General features: G+C 43.9%; 1 protein-coding gene across 1 annotated transcript in view; it reads right to left on the bottom strand.

Moving 5' to 3' along the window:
* Window positions 1-2,634: 2,634 nt before the first annotated feature.
* Window positions 2,635-26,369, bottom strand: part of dnm1a (dynamin 1a) — a gene marked incomplete at its 5' end in the record, with an annotated part of 90,093 nt that continues 66,358 nt past the window's right edge. Inside the window, 8 exon segments of the mRNA XM_084324903.1 lie at window positions 2,635-3,033; window positions 9,510-9,713; window positions 10,742-10,983; window positions 19,820-19,908; window positions 19,911-19,954; window positions 19,956-19,987; window positions 23,064-23,078; window positions 24,762-24,873. Of these exon segments, the coding sequence (XP_084181029.1) occupies window positions 3,003-3,033; window positions 9,510-9,713; window positions 10,742-10,983; window positions 19,820-19,908; window positions 19,911-19,954; window positions 19,956-19,987; window positions 23,064-23,078; window positions 24,762-24,873 (769 nt within the window). The 3' untranslated portion in view covers window positions 2,635-3,002.

The raw sequence follows: 26,369 nt of genomic DNA on the forward strand, positions 1-26,369 counted from the left end.
AAACCTAATAATACTTGAGTAAAGTACAAATCCCCAAAAACAGTACTTAAGTATTGTAACGAAGTACAATTACTCAAGTACTTTACACCCCGTTGCACACACACACTAACGAGAGGGAGGAATAAAACACACTTCTCTATATGCTAACGCGTCACAAACAACCCGTCAACTCCCACATACATCACATTCACATTTTTTTTTTTTTATAATTTCTTTATTTTAGTTTTTTCCTCATTTCGTTGTACACATATTCGGGTCACTTATTCGTAATCATTTAATAATCGGTAGATTTATTCATACATTGTGGACTACAGTTCTCTACACAGTGGAAGCACAGGTCCCATGAAATGCACCACACAGATACGTAGTAATAAAAATAATAACAACCATAATCAAAATAACACATTAAGATATGTCCATGATAAACTATTTACTCAAACAATATTTTTTAGAATATACTTTTTGTCGTGTTTGTGTTGCGGATTACTAAGACTCAAGGGGGGGGGGGGGGGGGGAGTTTTGGAACAGTGAGTATACTGTATGATATGGATAAGAGGCGTAGACACACTGAGGCAAGTGTGGGTGGGTTGTGGTTTTTGTTACTATCACCAGTGGGTGTGGGGGGGTCATAATACAACAAACCACATTGACAACAGTGGCATAAACGGTGGGGTGGTCAACTCACAAACAGTACAGTACTACAGTATGGCAGTGAAATGGAAGGGGAGTGTGAGTGAGTGTTTGGGTATTACGTTGTATGCATAGACCAGTTACGGTTTGGGTTCGTTAGTGTTCTCACTCACCCCCGTGACCACTAAGAGAGGGAAGAAAAGGAAAAATAGAAAGAAACAGAAAAAGAGAAATGGATCATAAGCCGTGCTCCCATCACCATCGTGTTAGACATTATCCTGTATAAGTTATCACTGAAAATCCGGACCATTCAAAAATATCTTTTGAATGGCTTCCCTGTAAAACCAGACTTAATCTTCCAGTGCTTTATCCAAGAAACCTTGTTTCAACCCCTCTGAGGAAAGGAACCTATTTAACAGTATTGGGATGCTGCCCAGGGCTCTTTGACTCCTCCCGTCCTCTCAGCCTGAACATCTACACTTGAGTCTGGTATGATTGACGGACAGCTGTCTCTCAGCCGTCCAATAAAAGACATATTGCACTTTCTATTTAGATCCCGCCTCGCTAAAGGTACTGACTTTCACTAATGAGGATGTGGATCATTGAGAAGTAGGAGAGGAGGTAAGAAGGCAAGGTGCCACTGGAGCAATGGAGCATTTCATTTTGGTCACACGTTGTACTGGAGAAACGTTTTCTTTTGATTTGTAACCCCATCACGCAGGCGCTATGGTGACCAACAGCAGCGTGCCTACAATGATATGGGGAGGTAGTCGTGGAGAGGTTTCCATAGGCGTGCATGGGGTTACAGTAGATGAGTGCACTCGCTGTCCATTCAGACACAATAACGATAGCAGTGTCACTACAACATACATGTACAGTTCAATAAGAGAGTGGTTGTTTTAACAGTGGGGGAGTGGCTACAATAGGCAGGCAAAGATCCCCAAAGTGCCACAGATGATCCAACCACCATTTCTAATGCGAGAGGAGGAAAAGGTGGAGAAGGAATGGACTGAGGTCTGTTTCTATCCAGCGACAGGGACTGAGATACTGAGATTGTAGGCATCTTCTTGTTCTCATTATTTTCTTTAGTACACTGGTTCCGTCATAGAAGTGCATAAGTTGAGTGAGCGATGGAGAAACGGTCATGTTTTCACAGTATGTGGGCTGATGTGGACAGTGGTGAGATATGAGGGATGTTTTTTTGTTTGTTGTGGTTTTAGTTCTTAGGAAGTCTTTTATGGATGGGGGGGGGGGCAGAAGGCATCTAGCAGTCAGATGGGCTCAGGGGGCGAGAGGGCCCGCCCTTGCTTGGTCTGCTGTTCCCACAAACGGATAATGAAAGAGGACAAGAGAGGAAATAAAGAAATATTACGTGAGAGATGAACAAGTTAAAGATGATGAAATAAGTCCCCAAAATCACGAATGTGAGGAGACGCCCGTTTGATACGTTGCATAAATACAAAATGTATAGCTTATCGTGAAAGCACTGTGCAGTGAATACCGCAAGATATATTCTGACTTCTGAGAGAAACTTTTGAATATGTGTACAAAGTGCATTGTCTTTGGACGTTGGGTTTTCAACTAGTGTTGTCGAGTGTGTGTCCTAGCCTGTGATTTTGGGGACTAATGATAAAACTAAAACACCAACATTTTTTATAAAACCAATGTATCTCAAATATGCAGTTATCCAGCTATCCAGCTTGGTCAAGATAACGCATCGCCTCTCTCTGGGGAGAGACCTGACACTAACAACAACACAACACCAATGTTGAAAATGATCCAAGGGAAAAGATTAAGAAACAAACATGATTATGGATGATCAAAGAAGGAACGTCAGTAAGGAATACCCACTGGAAAAAGTATGATGAAATACAGGACTACTATTATATAGTAGCCTGGTAGCAAAGTATTCCATGACGCTTTCACTCATGCCCATGGGTTTAACTGTGTAAGCATAAGCACATAATACACTTTGCATGTGTTTGAGTGTACTTGTGTGTGTACCGTATGCCAGTTTGTGTATATGTGTGCGCTTGCGTGCGCCTGTGTACCGCACACACACTTCTTATCAATGCTACAATAGTCCCTATACAGTTCAAGGTATCGTGAAAAGTACAGTATGTTTGTACTTCGTCATCCATGCATGTAAGTGCATTTGTGTGTGTGTGTGTGTGCGCGCGTGCATGTGTGTGTGCGTGTGAGTAAGAGAGTCATGGCTTCTAATAGAGGAGTCGCAGGAGAAGAGAGGCGGGCAGGCTGGGTCTGGTGGGGTAACAGCAGGGTACGGTAGGTAGGTGGCGCTGTTGTCCGTGGTCTCTCATCCAGGGTTGACAGGGATGGGGGCGAAGGAGCAGAGGGGAGGACTTGGAGGTCTAGTGGGTTGGAGAGGGTGGGGGTCTCCGGCTGTCATGGACCAACACACACACATGCGGGTACAGATACAAAAAGGGACAGACACGTAAGAGAATACAGAGAGGGATTAGACGCATAAGAGGACACAGAGAATATTTAAGCAGGGTTGCGTTCTTCCGCAACGCAATACTTACTCTGGTTGTATACAGTACTACAGTATTTACACCCTGCTGTATTTGCATAATTGTGTAAATGATGCTATGTTCATTTGTTTCCATGTACATTTCCAAACACACACATACATACATACATACATACATACATACATACATACATACATACATACATACATACATACATACATACATACATACATACATACATACATACACAAATAGACACACATTTTGTATCATGAGACAACACATGGGGAAGATTGTTACAAAACACATCCAACATCTAATAGAATTTGTACTTGTATTGTATGTACTGTACACTACAGTATGCTCTACATGACCACAATACTGTGATGCAGTTCACAGTTTGGGTCAAAAGAGGTCAGTATTGCTCCATTTACCACTGCCATACTGAACGTGCCTCTGTTATCACAGTACCAAATTGTAGAATATTCAAATAGATTTTTTTATTTTATGTTTTACTTGTTTATTATGTTTTATTTATGAAGCTGTGTCATTATGATAATCCCAACAAGGATTCATACGGTGCTGGAAAAGCTTTAAAGACTATAGTAGGAAGTTGGAACAAGAAACACTTCCAATAGCATGAAAATAGACTACTAACACTATGACGCTAAATAAAGCTATTGTAAGAGTTTACACGATTCACTGAGAGTAATATCCACTATATTACATGTCGGTTAAAGGACGGGTTCACTTTTTTTAGCCCAAGTCCTATTTAACCATTGTCTGACATGATGTTGACTAGTACAGGCCAACATTTAATTTTCTATTCATCTACTATTCATTTTTGCTTTAGTATTGATAAACTTAGCACTGTGCTGCATCCTCTCACCAGGCTCCAATAGAATCCAATAGGGCAAGTGTTTTAGCCTCATAACTTTTGATATGATGCAAGCTTTGCAACCTGATTATATGGTGAGCTTCCTATTTTAGAAAAGGAGAAGGACATATAGGAGCGGCTGGGTGGCGCAGCGGACATTGCGCTTGTCACCAACGCAAGAGACAACGGGTTCGAATCCAGCTTTCGGCGTTGCCTTCGGCTTGGGCCGGCCGTCATACTGACTCAATTGGCAGAGTTAGTGGGTGGGAAGTCGAAGGGTGGTAGTCTGGTCGTTGTGAACAGTGACTCCTACAGGTCGGTTGGGGCGCCTGCACAGCAAAGTCAGGAAAATGGCGGGGGTAGTGTGAGCCTCCTACACGTTACTCCTCGCCAAATGAGAGTCCGCGCTGGCAGGTGAAAATATGTGACAGTCTGCCTCCACATGTATTGGAGGGGACATGTGATGCAAGGCTTCTATCCTCCCTACAACCGGCCAGTGGGGGGCATATGCGAGCAACGATCAGGGGAGGGGAGGGAGAATTGGCACGAGAGGTAAATTGGGATGGGGAGAAAAAAATCACAGAAAAAGAAGGAGAAAAAGTAGAGCAAAAACAAAAGGGACACACATTATCATGGTGTTTCAAAGCTAAAGCTCTTGCCCCATTGTATTGTATTGGAGCCTGGTGAGAGTTTCTCAATACTAAAGCGAACAGTGAAATTATGGCCTGTACTTGACACATGATGCCACACAATGTTTAGGTATAATCTGTGATGCCATCAAACAGCGACATGTAGGCAAAAGATCCCCGTCTGGTATTGCACATGTTTTGGTCTGACGTGTGGGTTATAGGGCTGAGCCCAAACGTTCGAATGTTCGGACCTTCGTTCGTTACGTTGGCATTCGAATTCTAAATCAACATTCGAATTTTTTATTTTTAATGGGAAAAATGGAATTTTGTCTCTACTTTTTCTCCCCATTTTTCAATTTTTCTCCCGTCCCCAATTTCGCATTGTCCAATTCTACCCTCCCCTGTCTCGAACGTTGTTAGGCCATGCCTCCCACAAGCCGGCTGCAATGTGGACGAAGCCTTGCATCACGTGTCCCCTCCGGTACTCGAGGAGGCAGCCGTCGCAACTTTTCACCTGAACAGCGCGATCTCTGAGCCGCCCTCGTCGCTTCCTGATTCTACTGCGCAGGCGCACCAACCGACCTGTAGGAGTCGCTGTCCACAACGTCCGATCCCCACCCACCAGCTTCCCACCCCCTAATACTGCCAATTGTATTAGTATGAACGACCAGCCAAGCTGGTAGCAACGCAGAGAGCTGGGCTCGAACCCAGCATCTCCTGCGTTGGTGGCGAGCGCCTTGCGCCACCTAGCCGCCCCAAAATTAGATTTATTTTTAATTTTATATATATTTTTTATGTGTCTATTCATTCTGTTTAAACCAATGGGGTTTTTCTTCACAGTTGCAGATAAATATTAGGCTACACTAATATTATAGTATTAAAACTGATTATAGTTATATTCATTAAAGAAAATTACTCATTTAATCAGATGAATCACTTTATTCAAATTGAGGATTTAGTTTGAGGATATTTATATAAAAAATTATAATAAATAAATAAAAAATTTGAATTTCTTTTTTGTATTATTAATATTTTTTATTATTAAAAAACAAAGGTTCGAACGACGAAGTTCGAAGCCCAAAAACAGGCTTCGGGCTCAGCCCTAGTGGGTTAGAGTTTAGTAACTTATTATACTGTGAATTTCACGGCCCCGTTCCCCGTACCTGGATAACTGAGTTAGCCGGATAACTTTCGGTCAAGTCTGACTTAAGCCGGACTTTCCCATTCCCCGAAGCTGGATTGTCTAAATCACCATGACAACAGATCAAAAAGTTTGAGCCTGGTCGAGAGCAGGGTTTAAGTTCAAGTTAGCCGGATGAACCATAGCCACACCCCGCAAAGAAGTGACAGCCCGTTTCCTGAAATTATTCCCACAGTCTACGATCTGCATTATACCATTCTGAATTACGTTTTTGTGCTCCATTCTTCCAGAGGGGGCTTTTGAAATGTAAAATAGACCCAAAATGCTGATACTAAATTCACTTTGTCCTAAATAATGCACGTTATATTATACCGTGGCGCTCGCTCGGTGCGATGTACACATTATGTGGTTATTTTAACAACGCGCAGCATTGCAAATGTGAATCCCGCGGGGATATCCTTAATGATTGAAACCTATCGCTCGTTTGGCTCTGATTCCTTTCATATTCTCCGCTGTGGATGAGGAGCGAGGAAGGAGAGGAGCGCCTGGATTTTGTTTCATTCAAGCATAAAATTGAAGTGTCTATGCGTGGATTGTGGATTTTGTGTGATATTGTAACTGGGATTAAAATGTCTGATGAGATGCGCTGTTTGACGGATTTGAGAAATTGAATGAGCCGTTGACGTCACATTAATGAATGAGAATAAAGAGATAAAACTTCATTCAAAATAAAGAATATTCTAAACACGGGTCTCTCGTTCATTAATGTATAAACAATGAATTTATCCCATCTGGCACAGTGGCGCAGCGGTAGTGCACAATCCTGGCAACCGGGTGACCGGTGTTCGAAACCCCGTGTTTCCAATATAATTTTTTGGAATATAATATTAATGATTATACACAGAAGTAGCCTAGTTTTAAGTTAAAATATTATAAATCTACATGCATTGATGATGTCATTCTTTATATTGCTCTCAACGTGCACCAAATTGAATTATTCCTACATTGCAAAAAGAAGGAAAACACTAGGAGAAGTGGGATTCGAACCCGGGCCGCCTGTGTGAAAGTCAAAAGCAGACACCGTTACACCACAGTGTAGATAAGTAAAAGATCCACCATACATCAATCAATGGGTAAGAGAGCCGTGTCCTTATTCCGTATAACAGTTTAACTAATTATTTTCGCTAGCAAGATCTCATTTGATTATCCATTCCATAAACCTACTGCCAGCAGGCAAGTTTAAAGAAATATAATCTGATTGATTGGGGTAATGAGGGACTTAAAATTAGCCTATAGATAACGCATTTAACTTGTCGGCGAGGCGATTGAGCCGTAATGCAATCTGTTAATAAAGTTTTAAATCAATTAATCAATCAATGCCGTTAAAAGATCAGGATCTCTGCTATCTATACGTGATGGCTTTTCAACTGAAGCGGCCGCGCGCACTTATCCTGGGTCTCAAGTCTGGTTCTAGTTAACAAGACTGAATCCACCTTCGAGGAACATGAAAATCCCGGCTTCAAACATCGGGTTAACTGAAGCTGGATAATGGGACTCTTGATCGACTTAGTTGAACCAGGTACGGGGAATAGGGCCCAGATCTCTCTTGGTAGAAACAGAGGTGTGGCCAGCAGTAGAAACCCCTCCTCTATACCCACTGAAATCCAATCCACACGTCTGCCTAGAGGTCACTGTTTAACAACATTACAGATTCTACCTTTAAGATCCCTCTTATCACTCTTAGCTCTAAAACAAGCTGGCCATGGGCAGGACACAACAGACAAATAAAGGACACAACAGACAAATAAAGGACACAACAGACAAATAAAGGACACAACAGACAAATAAAGGACACAACAGACAAATACAGGATACAATAGACAAATACAGGACACAATAGACAAATACAGGACACAATAGACAAATAAAGGACACAATAGACAAATACAGGACATTGTGTTACGACACCAGACATACGGTATCTGGGGATGGGTGGGATGCTATTGGGAAATACACACAACACAAAAACATAAAATATCCACTTTTGTGACCCACAGCTCTGTGTGTGTGTGTGTGTGTGTGTGTGTGTGTGTGTGTGTGTGTGTGTGTGTGTGTGTGTGTGTGTGTGTGTGTGTGTGTGTGTGTGTGTGTGTGTGTGCGTGTGTGCATGTGTGTGTGCATGTGTATTTGTGTGCGTGTGTTTTTTGTGCATGCACACCCTACTACATAATAATGGGTATTCTTTGACTTTCTCCATCATAACATAATTTCCTACCAATCACCCTTCAGTAAAACAAACAAGGCTGAAGGCTTGCAGCCACTCTGCAAGGCATTACTCAAAATCAGCTCTCACACTGATGCAAACACACACACACACATACTGAGAACTGGGTGTGTGTTTGCCTGTGCAGTGCTATAACAAGACATTAGGAGGCGCTCAGATAATAGGAACAACAGGAAGCATGTGAGAGAGGGGGGGGGGTGCATGCAGTGAGAGGATGAGGAAGCAGAGGGTTGAAGATGATGATGACGATGATGATGGTTGGTGAGTATAGTACCCAACGTACCAGACGTATTATTCTTCACTGGTCAGTGATAGTGATTCTGAAAGAGGAACCGTAGTGGTAGTTTGGAGGGGGAGGGGGGTGGCCAAGGAAGAGAGGGATGAGGAGACGAAGGAAGAGGAGAGGAAAGGAGTGCAAACAAACACATATAGGTTACAGAGCAGGAAAAGACCCACGTCACGTGACGAGGCCCAGCTCTCACCCAAGGACCAATTATAGGAAATCATTTCAGAGGGACATTTTTTTTCTTCAAAGAAGCTAACTTACAGTTCAAATTTTTTAACCGATATCCAATGCACATTGCAGGGACGTTGTTTATGGACATTTAAAAGGGAGGGTGCATTTGTGAGCCAGAGCCTGGTCCAGCAACGTGTGTGTCTCCTACAGTAAAAAGGCAAGCTGCTACACTGACCCGGAGTTAGACAGTGAATCAGTCTAGGAGAAAATCGAATCGTTAGCTAGCTCGCAAACACAAGACAGAACATTGCAGTGCGAATGGCAGATAAATGGATAACAGAAAACAGAAATACTGTAACACAGTCACTAGCTAACCTCTTATTTCTCATTCTGGTCATCTGCTGACTCAAGCAAAAGGGGCTTAACCATTCATTTAAGGTGAAGCTGAGAGAAAGGAATTATGGAGAGTCCCGGAGGGCTGCAACTTGCAAGTTAGCTCATTCGGTTGTCTTGTTTGAATAGTTAGCCTTGGTGAGGCATGATGAGTGGAAGGCATGAGTTAATGATGCTAGAAAGAGTGTCGGAAGTTAGTTAGTAGTAGTGAGGGTCAGAGCCATGCCATAATCAGGTGTTATCGAGGTTGAGTCGAGGCCAGCTGGACTAATGCACTATTGGTTGTTCGTCCTTCCATCTATCTAGGGATCTCTATCAATCTATTTGTTTACTCATCTGCCCTCTATCACACCAAGAGCTCTATTCATCGACCCTCTATCACACCAAGAGCTCTCCGTTTGGAATTACCTCTGTCATCCCTCCATCCTGGTGTCTTCACATCCCCCTTAGCAACGAGAGAGCATTCAAACTTCAGTTGGCATAAGCTTAGAATAATCAGGGTGGAGTTTATCTCTAATAAGATCCTGTTTCGGGTGTTAATGTCCCTGGAAGACTTAACATGGTATATGTCATCTGGTGTCAGAAGTTGTACTTTTCACTCACCTGGGCACACTAGGGGGCGCACGGTTAGGCCGCGAGGGCACATTGGGCGGTGGCCCACCAAAGTTGTCCGGGGAGGAGCCAGGGCGAGAGGGGACTGGGGGCCCGCCTACTGGAGGGGGGCCGGGCGGGGGCCCACGAGAACCCGGGCGGGATGGGGGGCCCGGCGGAGCTCTTCGGTTGGGAGTGGGACTGGTGGCTGGAGACCTAGAGAGAGAGAGAGAGAAAGAGAGAGAGAGAGAAAGAGGTCAGAAGGGGGTTGGCATAATTATTTAGACGCACAGAGGAAGAAGGAAAGAGAGCAGATGGACAGTGTTCTCAAACACACCAGCAGAGGGAGCTGCAACACCAAGCATACACTATCATGCATGAGCATGATATTTTCTCTGTCTACCGTCCTGTTAATCATCTCTTCCATTTCATCCATATCTGCTCCATGATTGGTTTCCTCTCACCCTCCATCCCTCTGTCCCAGCTCCTGTTGCTAGAGCAGAGAGCAGTACAACCTTTTTCCATATCCATCCATCCATCCATCCACCCATCCATCCATCCATCCAACCATCCATCAGTCCATCCACCCATCCATCCACTCATCCACCCACCCATCCATCCACCCACTCATCCACCCAGCCAGCAGTCCATCCATCCATCCACTAATCCTAACCTCCTGCACCTCCAGCCAAAAGTAAATGCATCCATCAGACAGACTCCAACCCCCCTCCCACCAATCTCTCTGTTTACCTCCCACCAGGGCTTCTCTAGATCTTCTCTGAATGAATGAATGAATGAAACTTTATTTAACAGATTGCAGAATGGGTACAATACAGTACGGCTCAATACATACAATTGTTAAGGGGATGCAGACCCGAGAAAGACGTTTGTCTTGTTTCCATCAGGGTCCCCCATTTTCAATTCATATAGACATTTATGACATACACAACATACATGACATTTATGGCATAGGGACATATAGGTATTTAGTACTGATACATTTGTGACATAAACGGTATTCAAATATACAGTACTGTTACCCCTAGATCCTGACAGAGTATATATGATGGGAGGGACTGTGCATTAGGAGGGGGTGGGTGGGTGGGAGAGAAATATACATACGGCGGGGAGGGAATATATACATGCGGTGGGGAGGAGACTGTCTATTAGGAGTGGTGGGGTTTTGGGCATTTGACATTTGGGCTCTGACAGCCCCCCCCCCCCCCCCCCCCGCCGCCCCTCACCTTCCCCCGGAGCCACTCTGCTGCACCTTCAGCCAGGAGTCATCGACGGGCGGTGGCATGGCCGTGGTGATGGTGGAGGTGCTGATGTCACCGATGATGCCCAGCGCCTCCTTCAGGGCAAAGTACATCTTCAGCATCTCGTCCCGGTGCTGGCCCTGTTCCTGAGACTCCTCCATGAGGCTGTTCTGGTCCCCGCAGGAGTACAGCTGGGCCAGCAGCTCCGCGTTGATGAACTCCTTGGTCTGCAGAGAGAGAGAGAAAGAGAGAGAGAGAGGACAGGGAAAGAAAGAGAGTTTTTTTCCAGAGTTTCTTGGGTCTGGACCCAACACGGGTCATGGGTTTGAGTCAGGGTTCTGAGGCCAGACTCAATATGGGTCCCAAGCTGAAGCCTCCGTGCCTAAGGGCCTAGACACATTGATCCGTTGTGGCTGTTCGGCTAAGTTTGTTTTGAATAATTTTTCAATGAGGAGTATCGGTTTGTTGGACAGCTATAGCTATTGGTCAGCGTATGAGTGGATGGGAATGCGTGGGTAAACATTTTGCTATCCCACATGTGTTTAGAAGATCAGGGTGGACTCTCTATGTTTATCTTAACTGTAAAAGTGAAGAGCCCCCTAGTGTGGCTTGTCGTACAGAACTTGTAAGTCGCTTTGGATAAAAGCGTCAGCTAAATGACTAAATGTAAATGTAAATGTAAATGTAGTGTATCTATGTGGCTTATAGAGCTTTCATCTTACTTACCCTCGGAAAAGACTTCAGGAAAAAAATTAAATGTCTTTCTTTCTAAATGCTGGGGAGGCTTTGTAACCTAGTTTTTACAAAATGGAACTTTTCTTAATTGTGGTGTGGCCATGGTTACACTGGGCTAAAACAGCAACGTTTTGTTGCTGAATGATTACGTTTACATGTCCAAGTTAAAAAGAAACGCAGTTTTGGCAGGAAAACTGAAAAGGTGTTTTCGTTTTGGAAACTCGCCGACAATGGTGCCATGTAATCTGCGCTAGCCGGATACGGAGCCGTTCTAGCCCAATGCCCATGCGCAGTAGAGACCTGCACGGTTATTTCCAGTATTTACAGCAGAGCTGTCCCAAGTAGCTGCGGCTACCATGTGTTGTCAAGTTATTGTTATAAGGAGCCCAGTCCAAGCTACAACAGTCTGCATTCCCTTAACAATTGTTTGTATTGAGCCGTATTGTATTGTACCCATTCTGCAATCTGTTAAATAAAGTTAACTTTACATCCATTCATTCTGCTAGCATTAACGTTACCAAGCTGCTATCCACAATGCTATACTTTTATAATGGCATATCCCAATCACGTTAGCATGTAAGCTAACAAAATCGGCGATATTTTTGTGAGATTAAACTCCGCTCTTGGTGGTCAATTGTGTTGTCAAGTTATTGTTATAATGAGCCCAGTCCAAGCTACAACAGTCTGCATTCCCTTAACAATTGTTTGTATTGAGCCGTATTGTATTGTACCCATTCTGCAATCTGTTAAATAAAGTTTACCTGACTTCTATCAGCATGTGACTTGCAACACCAGAGGCGGTAACATCCTAGATCACTGTACACGCAATTTAAAGGTGGCTACAAGGCTCATTCTGATAGTGGCTTTGGTAAATCAGATCACGCGTCCCACCAATGTACAAACAGAGAATCAAAAGTACTCCTGTAGTCTCGCGAGAGGTGCAGAAATGGGATTTGACGTCAGAGGAGACGCTCCAGTCTGAGTTTGACTGCACAGACTGGAATGTGTTCCGCGACACAGATAACATTAATGTCTACACGGAGACAGTGCTGGACTATGTTTGTACTTTGGTGGAAGAAACAATCCCCACTACCAAAATGAGAGTTTACCCAAATCAAAAACCCTGGGTAGACAAATCCGTCCGTGAAGCTCTGAGAGAGCGCACCAAAGCATACAACGACGGCCTAGTGGCAGGCAACATGAATGACCACAAGGTGGCGCGATACAACGTAAGGAGGACAGTGTCAGACAGTCAGAGGCCAAACGGCGCTACAGGGATAAAATTGAACTCCAGTTTGAACAAGCTGACTCTAGAGCTATGTGGCAGGGGCTCAAAACGATGACAGACTACAAAGGCGCCTCCCTCAAACTGAACAGTGACATCTCCTTAGCAAATGACCTCAATACCTTCTATGCGAGGTTTGATGCTGGTAATAACAACACCAGCTCACAAGCCACGGCAATGGGGGGGGGGGGGGGTCGGCTGCTGATGGAGGCGCAGTGTTCAGGGTAACAGAGCATGAGGTGAGGCGGACCTTTAAAAAAGTGAATATCAGGAAGGCAGCAGGTCCGGACGGCATCCCCGGCCGCGTCCTAAAAGTCTGTGCCGACCAACTGGCCCCAGTTTTCACTGACATATTTAACCTGTCCTTAGAACAGGCTGTCATCCCCACCTGCCTGAAGAAGTCCACTATTATCCCTGTACCCAAAAAATCCAAGCCTGCTTGCCTCAACGACTACCGCCCTGTAGCTCTCACCTCCATAGCCATGAAGTGCTTTGAGAAGCTAGTAAAGGGCTACATCTGCTCCTCCCTCCCCATCAACATGGACCCCCTGCAATTTGCATACCGCCCCAACAGGTCCACGGAGGACGCCATAGCCCATGTGCTGCACACAGCAGCATCACACCTGGACAAGAGGCAGGGGAACTATGTGAGAATGCTATTCATCGACTACAGCTCGGCATTCAATACCATAGTCCCCTCCATACTCATAACCAAGCTCAGGGACCTGGGCTTGAACTATGACCTCTGCCAGTGGGTCTTGGACTTCCTGACTGGCAGACCCCAGGTGGTGAGAGCAGGCAACTGCACCTCCTCATCCATCACCCTCAACATAGGGGCCCCCCAGGGCTGTGTTCTGAGTCCCCTCCTCTACTCCCTGTACACACACGACTGTGTGGCTCAGCGGAGTAGCAATACAATCATCAAATTTGCTGACGACACAGTGGTGGTGGGCCTGATCTCTGCCAACGACGAGAGGGCCTACCTGGAAGAGGTCAAGGTCCTGGCGGGATGGTGCCAGGAAAACAGCCTCTCCCTGAACGTCAGCAAAACAAAGGAGATGATTGTGGACTTCAGGAGGTCGGGGGTCAAGGACTACAGCCCCCTCAGCATCGACGGGGCACCGGTTGAGAGAGTCAACAGCTTTAAGTACCTCGGAGCCTACATATCCGAGGACTTGACATGGACCACACACATTGACAGTGTTGTGAAGAAGGCACGACAACGCCTCTACTTCCTCAGGCGCCTAAGGAAGTTCCAAGTCAGTCAGAAGATCCTTAAGAACTTCTACTCATGTACAATAGAGAGCATCTTGACCGGCAACATCACCTCCTGGTTTGGGAATAGCACTGCACAAGACCGAAGCAGACTACAAAGAGTGACACGTTCAGCCGAACGCACAATTGGAGGGGGGCTCCCCACCCTCCAGAACATTTACAGATTCAGATTCAGATTCAGATTCCTTTATTGAGCCATTTGTGTAAAACACATTGGTAATTGTTGCAGCAATACAGTGTATGCATTTTTTCTTTTTTCACAGTAAACAAACACCATCACAGACAAGAAACGAAAACAGTGCAGTGGGGGATTAATCAATAAATAAAATACATATATATATATATAAAGTGAAGTGTGCAGAGATCCAGTACGGACTAGTGCAGTGCAGTCAATGTCATTTAGCCAGTGTCACTTGGGGGCAGAGGGGGGGGGGGGGGGGGGGGGGGGGGGGTGGTACCGAGGGGGGGGGGGGGGTCTGAGGCATTGATCAGCCTGGCGGCTGAGGGGAAGAAGCTCAGTCTGTGTCGAGCTTTCACAGCCTTTGGGATCCTCAGCCTTCTCCCAGAGGGGAGCAGGGTGAAGAGGCTGTGACCGGGGTGGGATGGGTCGGCCATGATCTTTCTCGCCCTCTTCAGCGCCCTGGAGTCGTGCAGGGACCTGAGGGAGGGCAGGGGACAGCCGATCACCCTCTCCGCGGAGCGAATCACCCGCTGCAGCTTGGCAAGATCTTTTGCCGCTGCAGCAGGGAACCAGGAGATGATGGAGTGGGTGAGGATGGACTCAATGATGGCCGTGTAGAATTGGGCCATCATGGTCCTCGGCAGTTTATACTTCTTCAACTGCCGGAGGAAGAACATCCTCCCCTGGGCCTTCTTGAGCAGGCCCGTGATGTTAAGCTCCCACTTCAAATCCCGGGAGATGGTCATGCCGAGGAATCGGCATGACTCCACGGAGGTCACCTGAGTGCCTCCCAGTATGATGGGAGGGGGCAGGGCTGCTTTCTTCCTGAAATCCACTACCATCTCCACTGTCTTTTGAGCGTTGAGCTCCAGGTTGTTGCAGCTGCACCAGCTCTGCAGCCTCTCGATCTCGACAACAAGCGTTGCAAGGGCAAGGCTAAGAGAATCATTAAAGACTCCAGTCACCCGAACAACTGCCTCTTTGAACTGCTGCGGTCAGGCAAGCTATACCGGAGTCTCAAGGCGAGCACAGAAAGACTCAGAAGACGCTTCTATCCCCAGGCCATCAGGCTGCTAAACGAACAATGAACACTACACAACAACAACCACCAAACGCACATAGCACACACATCCACACGCACACACTCACTTTAAACAAACACACTGTAGCACCCACTCCACACACTTTATAGCACACACCCACTTTAAACAAACACACTGTAGCACCCACTCCCCACACTTTATATTTATTGATGAAGGATTGCACTACAACTCGTACACCTTACTGTAAATTGTACCTAAATTGTACCTCATCCCATTTCTGCTTTGCACTATATAGTACTGTACATTAGTACACTGCATAGTATTGTATATTATATGGTAACTCAGAACATTGTACATATGTCTATACCGAACACTGTGACCTCATTTTCTTCTTCTAAATTACATGCTATACTATGTTATTTGATACTATCTTGTCTAGCACAGTCTCTGGAGCGTAACAGTAAGAAGCATTTTGTATGAAAGTATTCTGTACTTCTGTATGACAACTATTAAAGAAACTTGAAACTTGAAACTCATTCTGCTAGCATTAACGTTACCAAGCTGCTAGCCACAATGCTATACTGTTATAATGGCATATCCCAATCACGTTAGCACGTAAGCTAACAAAATTGGCGATATTATTGTGAGATTAACACTTTGATCGCCAGGGTTAAATTCATAATTTACCATCCTCCGCCAGCTCTATTTACTATGGAGAAGTTCCCCTTCTTTGCAGGGCTATAACTTTTTAAATTGTATTGCTAAATTGACATTACTATGGCCCATTCAACGTCCTATATCTATTGTTCAGGGTGTAGCAACGTTATACTTTTCATTCACATATTCATACTAAAATACGGTCTAAAGTATAAGTATGTTTTTATCGTTTTCTGCAGCTTTCTCCAGAATGTGATTTATAGCCCCAAATGCATTATATTGATGATGAAATACAGTTTGATAGGAATCTGCGCGAGATAAAAAATGTCGAATGGACGTGCTTCTAGAAGAGTTTGATAGGAATCTGCGCGAGATAAAAAATGTCGAATGGACGTGCTTCTAGAAGTTACTACGGATCATTTGATGTTGACCGGATGGGGGGGGGGGTCGTTTATAATTCCGTGGCCAACGTTAGATGATTCATCTAGTGTGGGTGATATGATCATTAGAGCAGTTAGTATCGAACACGTTAAAAAAAAACGCGACTCTTACCGTAGCTTCCTCGCGCCGTTGGGCGATGAGCGTGGAACAGAAATGTTCCTATTATGGGATGTAGAAATATGCGATCCATTTCCAGGTTGTATAATAGTATATACGTCCAAATCATGTTTGTTTATCGAGTTATTGGTAACGGATTGCTATCCGTTGTGATCAGCTCGAGTCCTGAGACTATTACCGAGTGATCGGACCGAATTGAAATGAGCACCAGCTTCCATTTCCTGTTTCCGCCCTGGGCGATCCGCCGATCGGCCACCAGATGGCGCTCTTGAACCGTTGGAGAGTTGAGAGGGGCTCAACAGTACATCTCATGTCTCCGGGGGAGAAATATGATTCGATCACAGATTTTTGAAATATTGATATCAAAGACACGGTATCGGCGTCTTTAGCAGAATGAGCATGGCGGGAAAGACGTCCTACGGCGTTTTTGGCGATTAAAGTGTTAAACTCCGCTCTTGGTGGTCAATTGTGTTGTCAAGTTATTGTTATAAGGAGCCCAGTCCAAGCTACAACAGTCTGCATTCCCTCAACAATTGTTTGTATTGAGCCGTATTGTATTGTACCCATTCTGCAATCTGTTAAATAAAGTTTACATCCATTCATTCTGCTAGCATTAACGTTACCAAGCTGCTAGCCACAATGCTATACTGTTATAATGGCATATCCCAATCACGTTAGCACGTAAGCTAACAAAATCTGCGATATTTTTGCTCTTGGTGGTCAATTGTGTTGATGTTAGTTTTGTTTCATCAACAAATCATCAACAAATGAGGCAGAACACACAGTGAATGTATCCGTTTTTGTTTATTGCACTTTATTTCTTGCTGAAAAATAAATGCTATGTAGCTAAATGGCTCATGCGAGGTATAAAGATGGGTGGCTCTTTGAGATTTTGAGCAGGATGTGGAGTGACGCCTTGAACCTTTTCTGATTGGTTGAAAATGGCCTTCCATGTTTGAACTACATCGCCACCTACTGCTTTGGCATTGTACTACAGTAGACGTGACAAAACGACGTCTAACTTAACTCTAGTTGCCTGCCAATCAGTGATGCCACAGATTACTTGTAAAAGTAATCTGATTACTGATTACTGATTACTCCTTTAAAAAGTAATCTAAGTTACTTTACTGATTACTAGATTATCAGAGTAACTTAGTTACTTTGAAAGTAACTAGGTTACGAAGTCGTCGTCGTTCCCCCAACAGTTTTTTTTTAAACGCTTTATTGAAAGTGCATAAATTGTTTTTAACTTGTTTCTCTGCACATAACGTAAATTGTTAAACTAGTGCTTCAGCTTCTGTACCATCAAGTATGGTAAAGCAACAGTCTATGATGCTCACAGCATTAGAGCAGCCAGCCAGTGGTTTTACAAAACCAGTGTATCACATCTAACAAATGCAGGCTGAACTATTCAATTATATCAACTGTAACTATTAAATTGTTTTTATAAATGTCTCTCTATAAACATACAATCAGTCTCTCTTTAACATGTAAATTAACTGTAAATCTGGCAAATAAGAGCTTTTGCTCTGCCACCATCAACCCTCCTGTACCTAGTCGAAGCGTCGGCTAGTGTTGTGATTCCAGATGCTTTCAATGCAATTGGATGTGCTGTTTTTAGCGGTAGACAGTATTTTGTTTCCCTCCGCCGTGAAGTAGTGACTGAGGCTACGTTTAGACGAGCGTTTTGGGGTGGAATTCTGAACAGAAACCGCAAAAGTCATCTTGCGGTTTCACTTTTAATTTTGCCAAGCGTTTTGGGGTGGAATTCTCCGACGACGGAGCCCTGCTGTCACACGATTGGCGCATATGTCACATGACGTGTGTGAAGACCCGCCCTACTCTGCCTCTGATTCGCAGACTGTGTATGGGAATGTGATTGGACCAAAGCAGAGTCACTCACAGACAGAGGGACCAGTCACGCCGCGGACACATTCTTGTATTTAACCCTTTCACTGCCACACCACGTCACTCCAAATAAGAAAACAGCTCAAAATGTAGTTTTGACTGTAGAAAACGAAATAAAATACTGCATTCCGCCTGCATATGAATTTATGATGAGATAGTAACGAAATAGTAATGCACAGCCACTTGGACAAGTAACTGCAATCAGATTACTGGCTTTTAAAGATTAACGCGTTAGATTACTATTTTCGGGGGAAAGTAATCAGATTACAATAACGCGTTACTGGCATCACTGCTGCCAATAGGCAGCGTTCTCAAAAGCTAAATGAAATGGCCCTAGTGTAACCGCAGCCTGTATGTCGTGTATGTCATAAATGTTATGATGAATTGAAAATGGAAAGTCTTTCTGGTCTGCATCCCTTAACAATTGTGTGTATTGAGCCGTACTGTATTGTACCCATTCTGCAATCTGTTAATAAATGTCCAATAAATCAATCATCAGTCCATGGTCAGACCTGAAGCTGCAGTGCTCTGTGGGGTCTTGGGTGGCTCCCTGGGGCGCTTTGGCTTTGCTCATGGCATGGGTACCCAGGGCTTCTGTATGGTTCTGCAAACCACTCAGTGCTAAAGAAAGGGCTGGGTGCACTGAACACTAGGAGAGCAATACACTGCAACAATATCCTGTATGTCTATCTCTTGTACTTGTAAGTCCTGTACTTAAAGGGAAGTTGGACAATATCAAAAGGGCCTGTGTGTAGAGTTCCATTTTCAGAACAAACTCCTTAGATTTAAGTCAACACCATTACTGAAAGTGTTTGTGTGTGTGTGGGGGGGGGGGGTCTCAATAATATATTGTTTAAAAAGTGTTTATCTTGCAGTGAGCTGATGTAGAAGGCTTGGCAGAACATCACACACTGGAGGGTTTACAGTCAAACCTCTTAATAGTAGTGACATCCTCTGAAATAGTAATGTCCACTATAATCTCTCATAACAAATATAGTCAGGACATTGTGACATGCTGACGAGAGTGTGTTTGAGAGCATCCATGCATAGTGTCAGTCTACTAATAATAATAATAATAATAATACACTTTATTTGTATAGCACCTTTCATACAAAAATTGCAGCTCAAAGTGCCTCACAACAGAAAAAATACATGCTCAGCATAAAATGAGCACATAAAGTGCAGACATATAAAATCACAGTTTTTCTAACATCCCAATAGGCCACCTTGTTTATGGTTTGATTCAGTTAAAAAAAAAAAAAAAAAAAGACAATAATAAAAGAGTCAAATAGAATAGTAGAGGGTGTGGTGTGTTTTCTCCATCCTGCTCTACTAATACTGAAACCTTACAGGTCAGTCAGGGGGCTCCTAGAGTATGTCACTAACAACACACCAACACCACTGTTGACACTGCTCTACTCATTGTTGATCATGAGGTGCATGATGGTCTTGGGCATGAGGTCACGGACCGTCTTGTTGACGATGGCCATGTAGGAGTCAACTAGGTTCTGATGGTCTCCACCTGGCGCTCCAGCTGAGGTCCATACTGAGCATCAGGTGTCTGAGCCGTTCTCATCACCACCATCCCCCTGGAAGAGGGAGAGAGAGAGACAGAGAGAGAGAGAGAGAGAGAGAGAGAGAGAGAGAGAGAGAGAGAGAGAGAGAGAGAGAGAGAGAGAGAGAGAGAGAGAGAGAGAGAGAGACAGAGGAGAGACAGAAGAGACAGAGAGAAGAGAGAGAAGAGAGAGAGAGAGAGAGACAGCGAGAGAGAGAGAGAGAGAGAGAGAGAGAGAGAGAGAGAGAGAGAGGAGAGGAGAGACAGCGAGAGAGCAGAGGAAGGGGAATTAAAACATAGATAGATAGAAGGAAGGTAGGAAGAAACACAAGGTGAACAACAGCGAGAAAAGGGAACATGATGTTAATTGCTTGATTGTATCATGCAATACACCTGCATGGAAGCATTTGCATTTAAAATGTTTCTCCACTCATTTATTCAGGTCCGTAATTGACTGCTATTGTAAAGGAATCCCCTCCCAGTCCCACTGATCCATAACGGAAACCGAAAATACCACACACAGACACACACACACACACACACACACACACACACACACACACACACACACACACACACACACAACACACACACACACACACACACACACACACAATTGTTTTCTCTACAAGGAGGCTGACTCAGAGTAATTTTTTTTAATAAAATTAAAAAATAAAATGAACACATCCAGTGCCATTCACCAGAGGTCGCTGTGGGCCGTGTGTGCCAGTCCTGTAATGAACAGGGGCACATGCCGGTGTTTGCAGTGCTAAAACTATTAAATATTATAGCTATGGATCTAATAATATAGTCGATTGTCATTGAGTTTCTTCCGCTCAAGATGCAAAAAAACGATATTTCTTCATCCATACATTTCCGTTTTATACCGTGGTGAATATGAGTATAGTTTTAGAGTAACTGTGTAATCCCAGGAAATGCCGCCAAACAGCGTTTTTACTGCATTTCACTATAAATCGTGCCATTCCTCGCCTGGATCAATAATCAATCTGAAATCAATTCTAGATTATCTGTATTATGTTTCATCATGCATGCATGAAAGGGTGGGGGGGGGGGAGGTTCTACTGCAAAAAGAATATTCCAATTATCTGATCGCCATTCCAAGTACTGATCGCAATCGTGTTTCCAACGTAATCCAGCATTGAACATGAACAGGGGGGGGGTATAACCGCTTGCCCTGCCCGAGTAGTTAGACCCCGTCTGCACGCCGCAGCTCGGCCCAGACACCAAGCCACATCGTTTCAAATGGAGTGCAATAGCGGCCACAAGGCATTAGGCGGCGGTATTGGACGTTTGCGATCTCAGACCCATTCAGGCCCGATGAATTCTCAATGGAAATAGCGAAATACAAAAATAACGATCCAGAAACGTGTTTATCCATGAACGGCACTCAACTGTCGGGCGCCAGACACGTGTTTATCCGTGAACGGCACTGGAAGTGTTAAAGGTGCCTTGTTTTAAAGGGGAACTATCTTATAAATGGCCTTTTCCAGTGTTAGCATTGTTTTCTAGCAATGTGGGGTTGTATCAACAATGTATATGTCGCAAATAAAAAAAATTGCACATTCCTCCATTTCAAGATGAGACAAGGTCCTCCCCACTGAACCAAGCCATTATGATTTGACTGGTTCGCTGACGTGAATTAGGCACTGATCTGCATATCTCAGCCCCTGGTTGTAGCCACCGCCCACAATCAATAATTTGCTCAACAACAGAGCGAGTGGAAATAATGCGAAAGCGGTCTCCCTGTCACTGACACTTCCTCAAACGGGTTGACGTGGCGCGGGTGCTGGTGGAGAGGGAGCGGGCGGGTTGGGGGGGGGGGGGGGGGGGGGGAGAGGGAGAGACAGACGGATAGAGAGAGGGAGAGAGAGGCTCTCATACAGAGCATTTACACACACTCCCAACTGCGTGTGTGTGGGGAAATACATGCGCGCTCTCGGAGCATCTCTCCTCTCTCTCTCCTCGCTTGGTTCTCTGCTCTCTCTCTGTCGGCACTCGTGTCACGTCAACCTGTTGCAATAGCGCACACGCACACTCCCCGCGTATTCCGATCCGTGCAATAATATTCACGGGGTATATATTGTCATTTGAAACAAGTTACCAAATGCATTGTCCCGTGGGATTATACCCCCCGGCGGCGAAATTAATTAGTCTCCCTCTCTATCTCTCTATCTCTCTCTCTCTGTCTGCCAGTGCAGACTGTGGATGACTGTCACTCAAAGCGGATTGCGAGTATGGGCGGAGCCCAGCCAAAAACAGCTTGGAATCTTGAAGGGTAGAAAATGCTCCTCTACAGAACTTGATTAGAAATTGTTTTGAAAAAAACCTTACAGATGTGTTCCATAGACTCACAGGAATTGTGTAAAATTGCCCAAATAGTGAAAGAAATAGTAAGATAGTTCCCCTTTAATGACCTTATGTTTGACTATAAACGTTTTTTAGCATTTTTAAAGGTAAACTAAAATAAACCTACAGTAGTTCTCTTTTAAATATAGAGGGGTAATAGTGTAAAACTGGAATAGGGAATAGTAAAATACAAGTACCTGAAAACGTAAATACTGCCACCTTCCACCTCGGCAACAGAGTATTTTACCCACAGGCTTGACTTTTTAAAACAAAGGCCCACTCCAGACAATATCAGTATTTTCCCATGACTTCCTATAGGCTGAAAATCAAACCCTTACTGCTCTTTGGTTAGTCTGTACCAATCAGTAGGTTTACACGCTACATACCTAGTAGCCTTAATGATGGAAACAGTTTAACTTCCTGGTCTGTTTGAAATGGATGAATGACTATTCGCTGATTACTGACAGCCAATGAGGCGAGACGACGGAGGGAGACCAGACACTCCACATATATTTATACTACATAGAGAAATCATTAGAGCCAATCAGAGACCAGTGGATCCAGTCTGATGGTTGACACTGGAGGAAGCATCCTATTTAGATTAAGAATATTACTATGCAAAATCAGCAGCGTCAACATTGTTTCTGAATGAAGTGACAACAAGAGAGAACACAAAGGAGAACCAGAAAAAAAAGCTAAAGAAAGCGTGGTTCAGCGATGGAGGTGAAGACAAAAGCACATACCTTGCCCTCCTTATCCTGTATGGTCCAAAAGCAATGGAAGACAAAAAACATGGTGGAAAAGGTAGAAAAGAAACCCAAAAGAGAGAAAGAGAGAGAGAGAGAGAGAGAGAGAGAGAGAGAGAGAGAGAGAGAGAGAGAGAGAGAGAGAGAGAGAGAGACTCCAGTTAGCCTGTAACAATGGTACCTGGAACAAATAATGGATGAACATGAAAACGTGGTTTTCTTGTATTTGAAAAGTGAAAGTAAGAATGTGTACGGTGAGAAATGAAATGTAAGTAAATATCATCGATAGTTGATGCCAACAACTACATACAGGTAAGATGGCGATGGGGGAAAGTATTGCACAAAGTACAATCAATTAAGTACAATAAATCATTTAATCTAGCTTGTATTTGTACTATATGTTTGAATGTACCAATATGTATGTATATTCATATATACTATGTATCTACGAATGTATGTGTGTTAAGGCTGTCAACATTAACATGTACATTTTTATGGTTAATTGAAAAGACTTTTAACACAATTAATCACATTATCCTTTTTGACCCCAACCACTTGCCATACTTTGGAGAGCAAGCTGACTGTGGGCACCATGGAGGTATTATAGAACTGGAGGAGAGATGGCAATATGGCTGCCCATTTATTTCAACTTAAGTTGCTCACCCAGCGCATACGCTGATATAAGGAAGCCCTGAGGGGCAAGTTCAGTAAATATTCACGGTCCTCTGGCTCATAGAACATGTACCTGTCTCAGGTGATAGATAAATGCTGTCGGCTCTACTAGTCAACTACACCAAATTATATTAAAAAAATCATTTGACAGCCCTAATGTGCATGCATGCATGTGTGTGTTGGTATTTATAGTGTACTTGTATATAGGTGTTTATGTGTGTGCTTGATTGTGTGGGTCTGTGTGTATATTATCTGAGAGCGTATGAGCATGTGCATGCATGTGTGTGTGTGTGTGTGTTGTGTGTGGGCATCCTACTTTGTATGTAATTGTGCGAGCTTCCAACTGTGTTTCTTGCATGTGCGTCTGTGTGTGTGGGCATTCCCAAGGAATTCATCCCCAATGATTTCCCCAAGGGGATCAATAAAGGAATAGCTTATCTTATCTTATCTTATCTTATCCTACTTTGTATGTACAAAAAATTCTTCCTACAAGAAGAATGTCGCTGCTTTCTGTAGCGGGTCCCAACTAGAAAACTGCAAAATTACTGTATTACCCTGTATTTTACTGTCATACGCTTTTACTATTATGTAGACTATTCTGTTTTGTGTTTTTGTGTTTACATGTGATGTATTGTATATTGTATACATGCACTTTTATTATGTTCTTGTGGTGATGTATCGCACATTTTATTGCTGTCTGATATATTGCAAATGTTATTGCTGTCATCTTGGCCAGGTCTCCCTTGCAAAAGATATCTTGTATCTCAATGGGACTTCCTGGTTAAATAAAGGTTACATAATTTTTTTTTTTATGTAATTGTGCATGCTTCCTACTGTGTTTCTTGCATGTGCATGCGGAAGGAGTGGTGTGTGTGTGTGTGTGTGTGTGTGTGTGTGTGTGTGTGTGTGTGTGTGTGTGTGTGTGTGTGTGTGTGTGTGTGTGTGTGTGTGTGTGTGTGTGTGTGTGTGTGTGTGTGTGTGTGTGTGTGTGTGTGTGTGTGTGTGTGTGTGTGCAAGTGGTACCGTCACTTGTTCAGGGTAGACTCCAGCTCTCAGGAAGGAGGCCTTCCACCCGTCCAGGTCCTCCTGGTTCTCACAGGCCAGCTCCAACTGACGATAGTCCTTATACACATTCCTGTACCAACACACAGTAACACCGTACCGAAAGAGAGAGAGAGAGAGAGAGAGAGAGAGAGAGAGAGAGAGAGAGAGAGAGAGAGAGAGAGAGAGAGAGAGAGAGAGAGAGAGAGAGAGAGACAAAGAGACAGGGAGAAGGATGAGACAGAGAAAGAGAGGGAAAGACAGAGAGTCAAGTCATTTATTTATAAAGCATGTTTAGGAACTCAAGAGCCAACCACAGTGCTGTACAATCAAAGCATAAAATGTCATAATATAAAATACAAAAATACAAAAAGGCACAGCAGGACAAGACAGTACATTCAGAGAATAGGTTAACAGTAGGCCAACACACGGATAGGGAGCACAAAGTACAATATAGCACACAGGGGACAGAGGAGCACAAGAAGAGATACAAGGGGGAAGAGATACAAGTCGGGCCTTAAATGTCTCCAGCGAGACAGAGAGAGAGAGAGAGGCCCAGTCCACACGATCACAGGTATTTTTGACACAGAGGTTTTCACACAGTGGTTTAAAAAAATAACCGCATACTCACGGTAACTGTAAAATCCACTAGTATACATGTAGTACAATGCCAAAGCAATAGGTGGCGATGTAGTTCAAACATGAAGGCCATTTTCAACCAATCAGAAGGGTTGAACGTGTCACTACACGTCCTGCTCAAAACAGAAACCTGCCATCTTTAAATTACCTCGCGTGAACATTAGCAACATAGCATTTATTTGCAGCAAAGAAACAAAGTGCAATAAACAAAAAAGGATACATTCACTGTGTGTTCTGCCTCATTTGTTGATGAAACAAAACCAACATCAATGCAATTTACCACCAAGAGCGGAGAGTTTAGTCTCACAAAAATATCGCTGATGTTGTTAGCTTACATGCTAATTGATTGGGATTTGCCATTATAATAGTTAGCATTGCGGCTAGCGTACATTGGCGTTAACACTAGTAGAATGAATGGATGAAAAACGTTATTTAACAGATTGCAGAATGGGTACAATACAATACGGCTCAATACAAACAATTGTTAAGGGGATGCAGACTGTTGTAGTTTGGACTGGGTTCCTTATAATAATAACTTGACAACACATGAGCTTAGTTGGTAGCCGCAGCTACTTGGGACAGCTCTGCCGTAAACACTGGAAATAATCTCGGTTACTATGTCCACACGTACCAATGCAACCGGGGTGAGCCCAAAACTCCACCCTGGACACCGGTTTTGAAAGAGCGCGGTTGCAGTGTTCCAAAAACCCGGTTGTGTGTGGACGAACAGTGCAACTGCACACATTAAATCTTGGTTACATAAACCCTGCGTTCGTGTGGACAGGGCCAGAGAGAGGAGGTGAGAGAATTTCCCCAAGGGGATAATAAAGGAATATCTTATCTTATCTTAAATAGGGGTTAGAGAGACAAAGAGAGTCATAGAGGGAGAGAAAGAGAGAGAAAGAGCGTTGTGTGTATTGGCATTTTGTGTTATATTTTCTTATAAGTAGA

This window comes from Notolepis coatsorum, assembly GCF_963971535.1.
Source record: "Notolepis coatsorum genome assembly, chromosome: 11".
Classification (NCBI taxonomy): Eukaryota; Metazoa; Chordata; class Actinopteri; order Aulopiformes; family Paralepididae; genus Notolepis; species Notolepis coatsorum.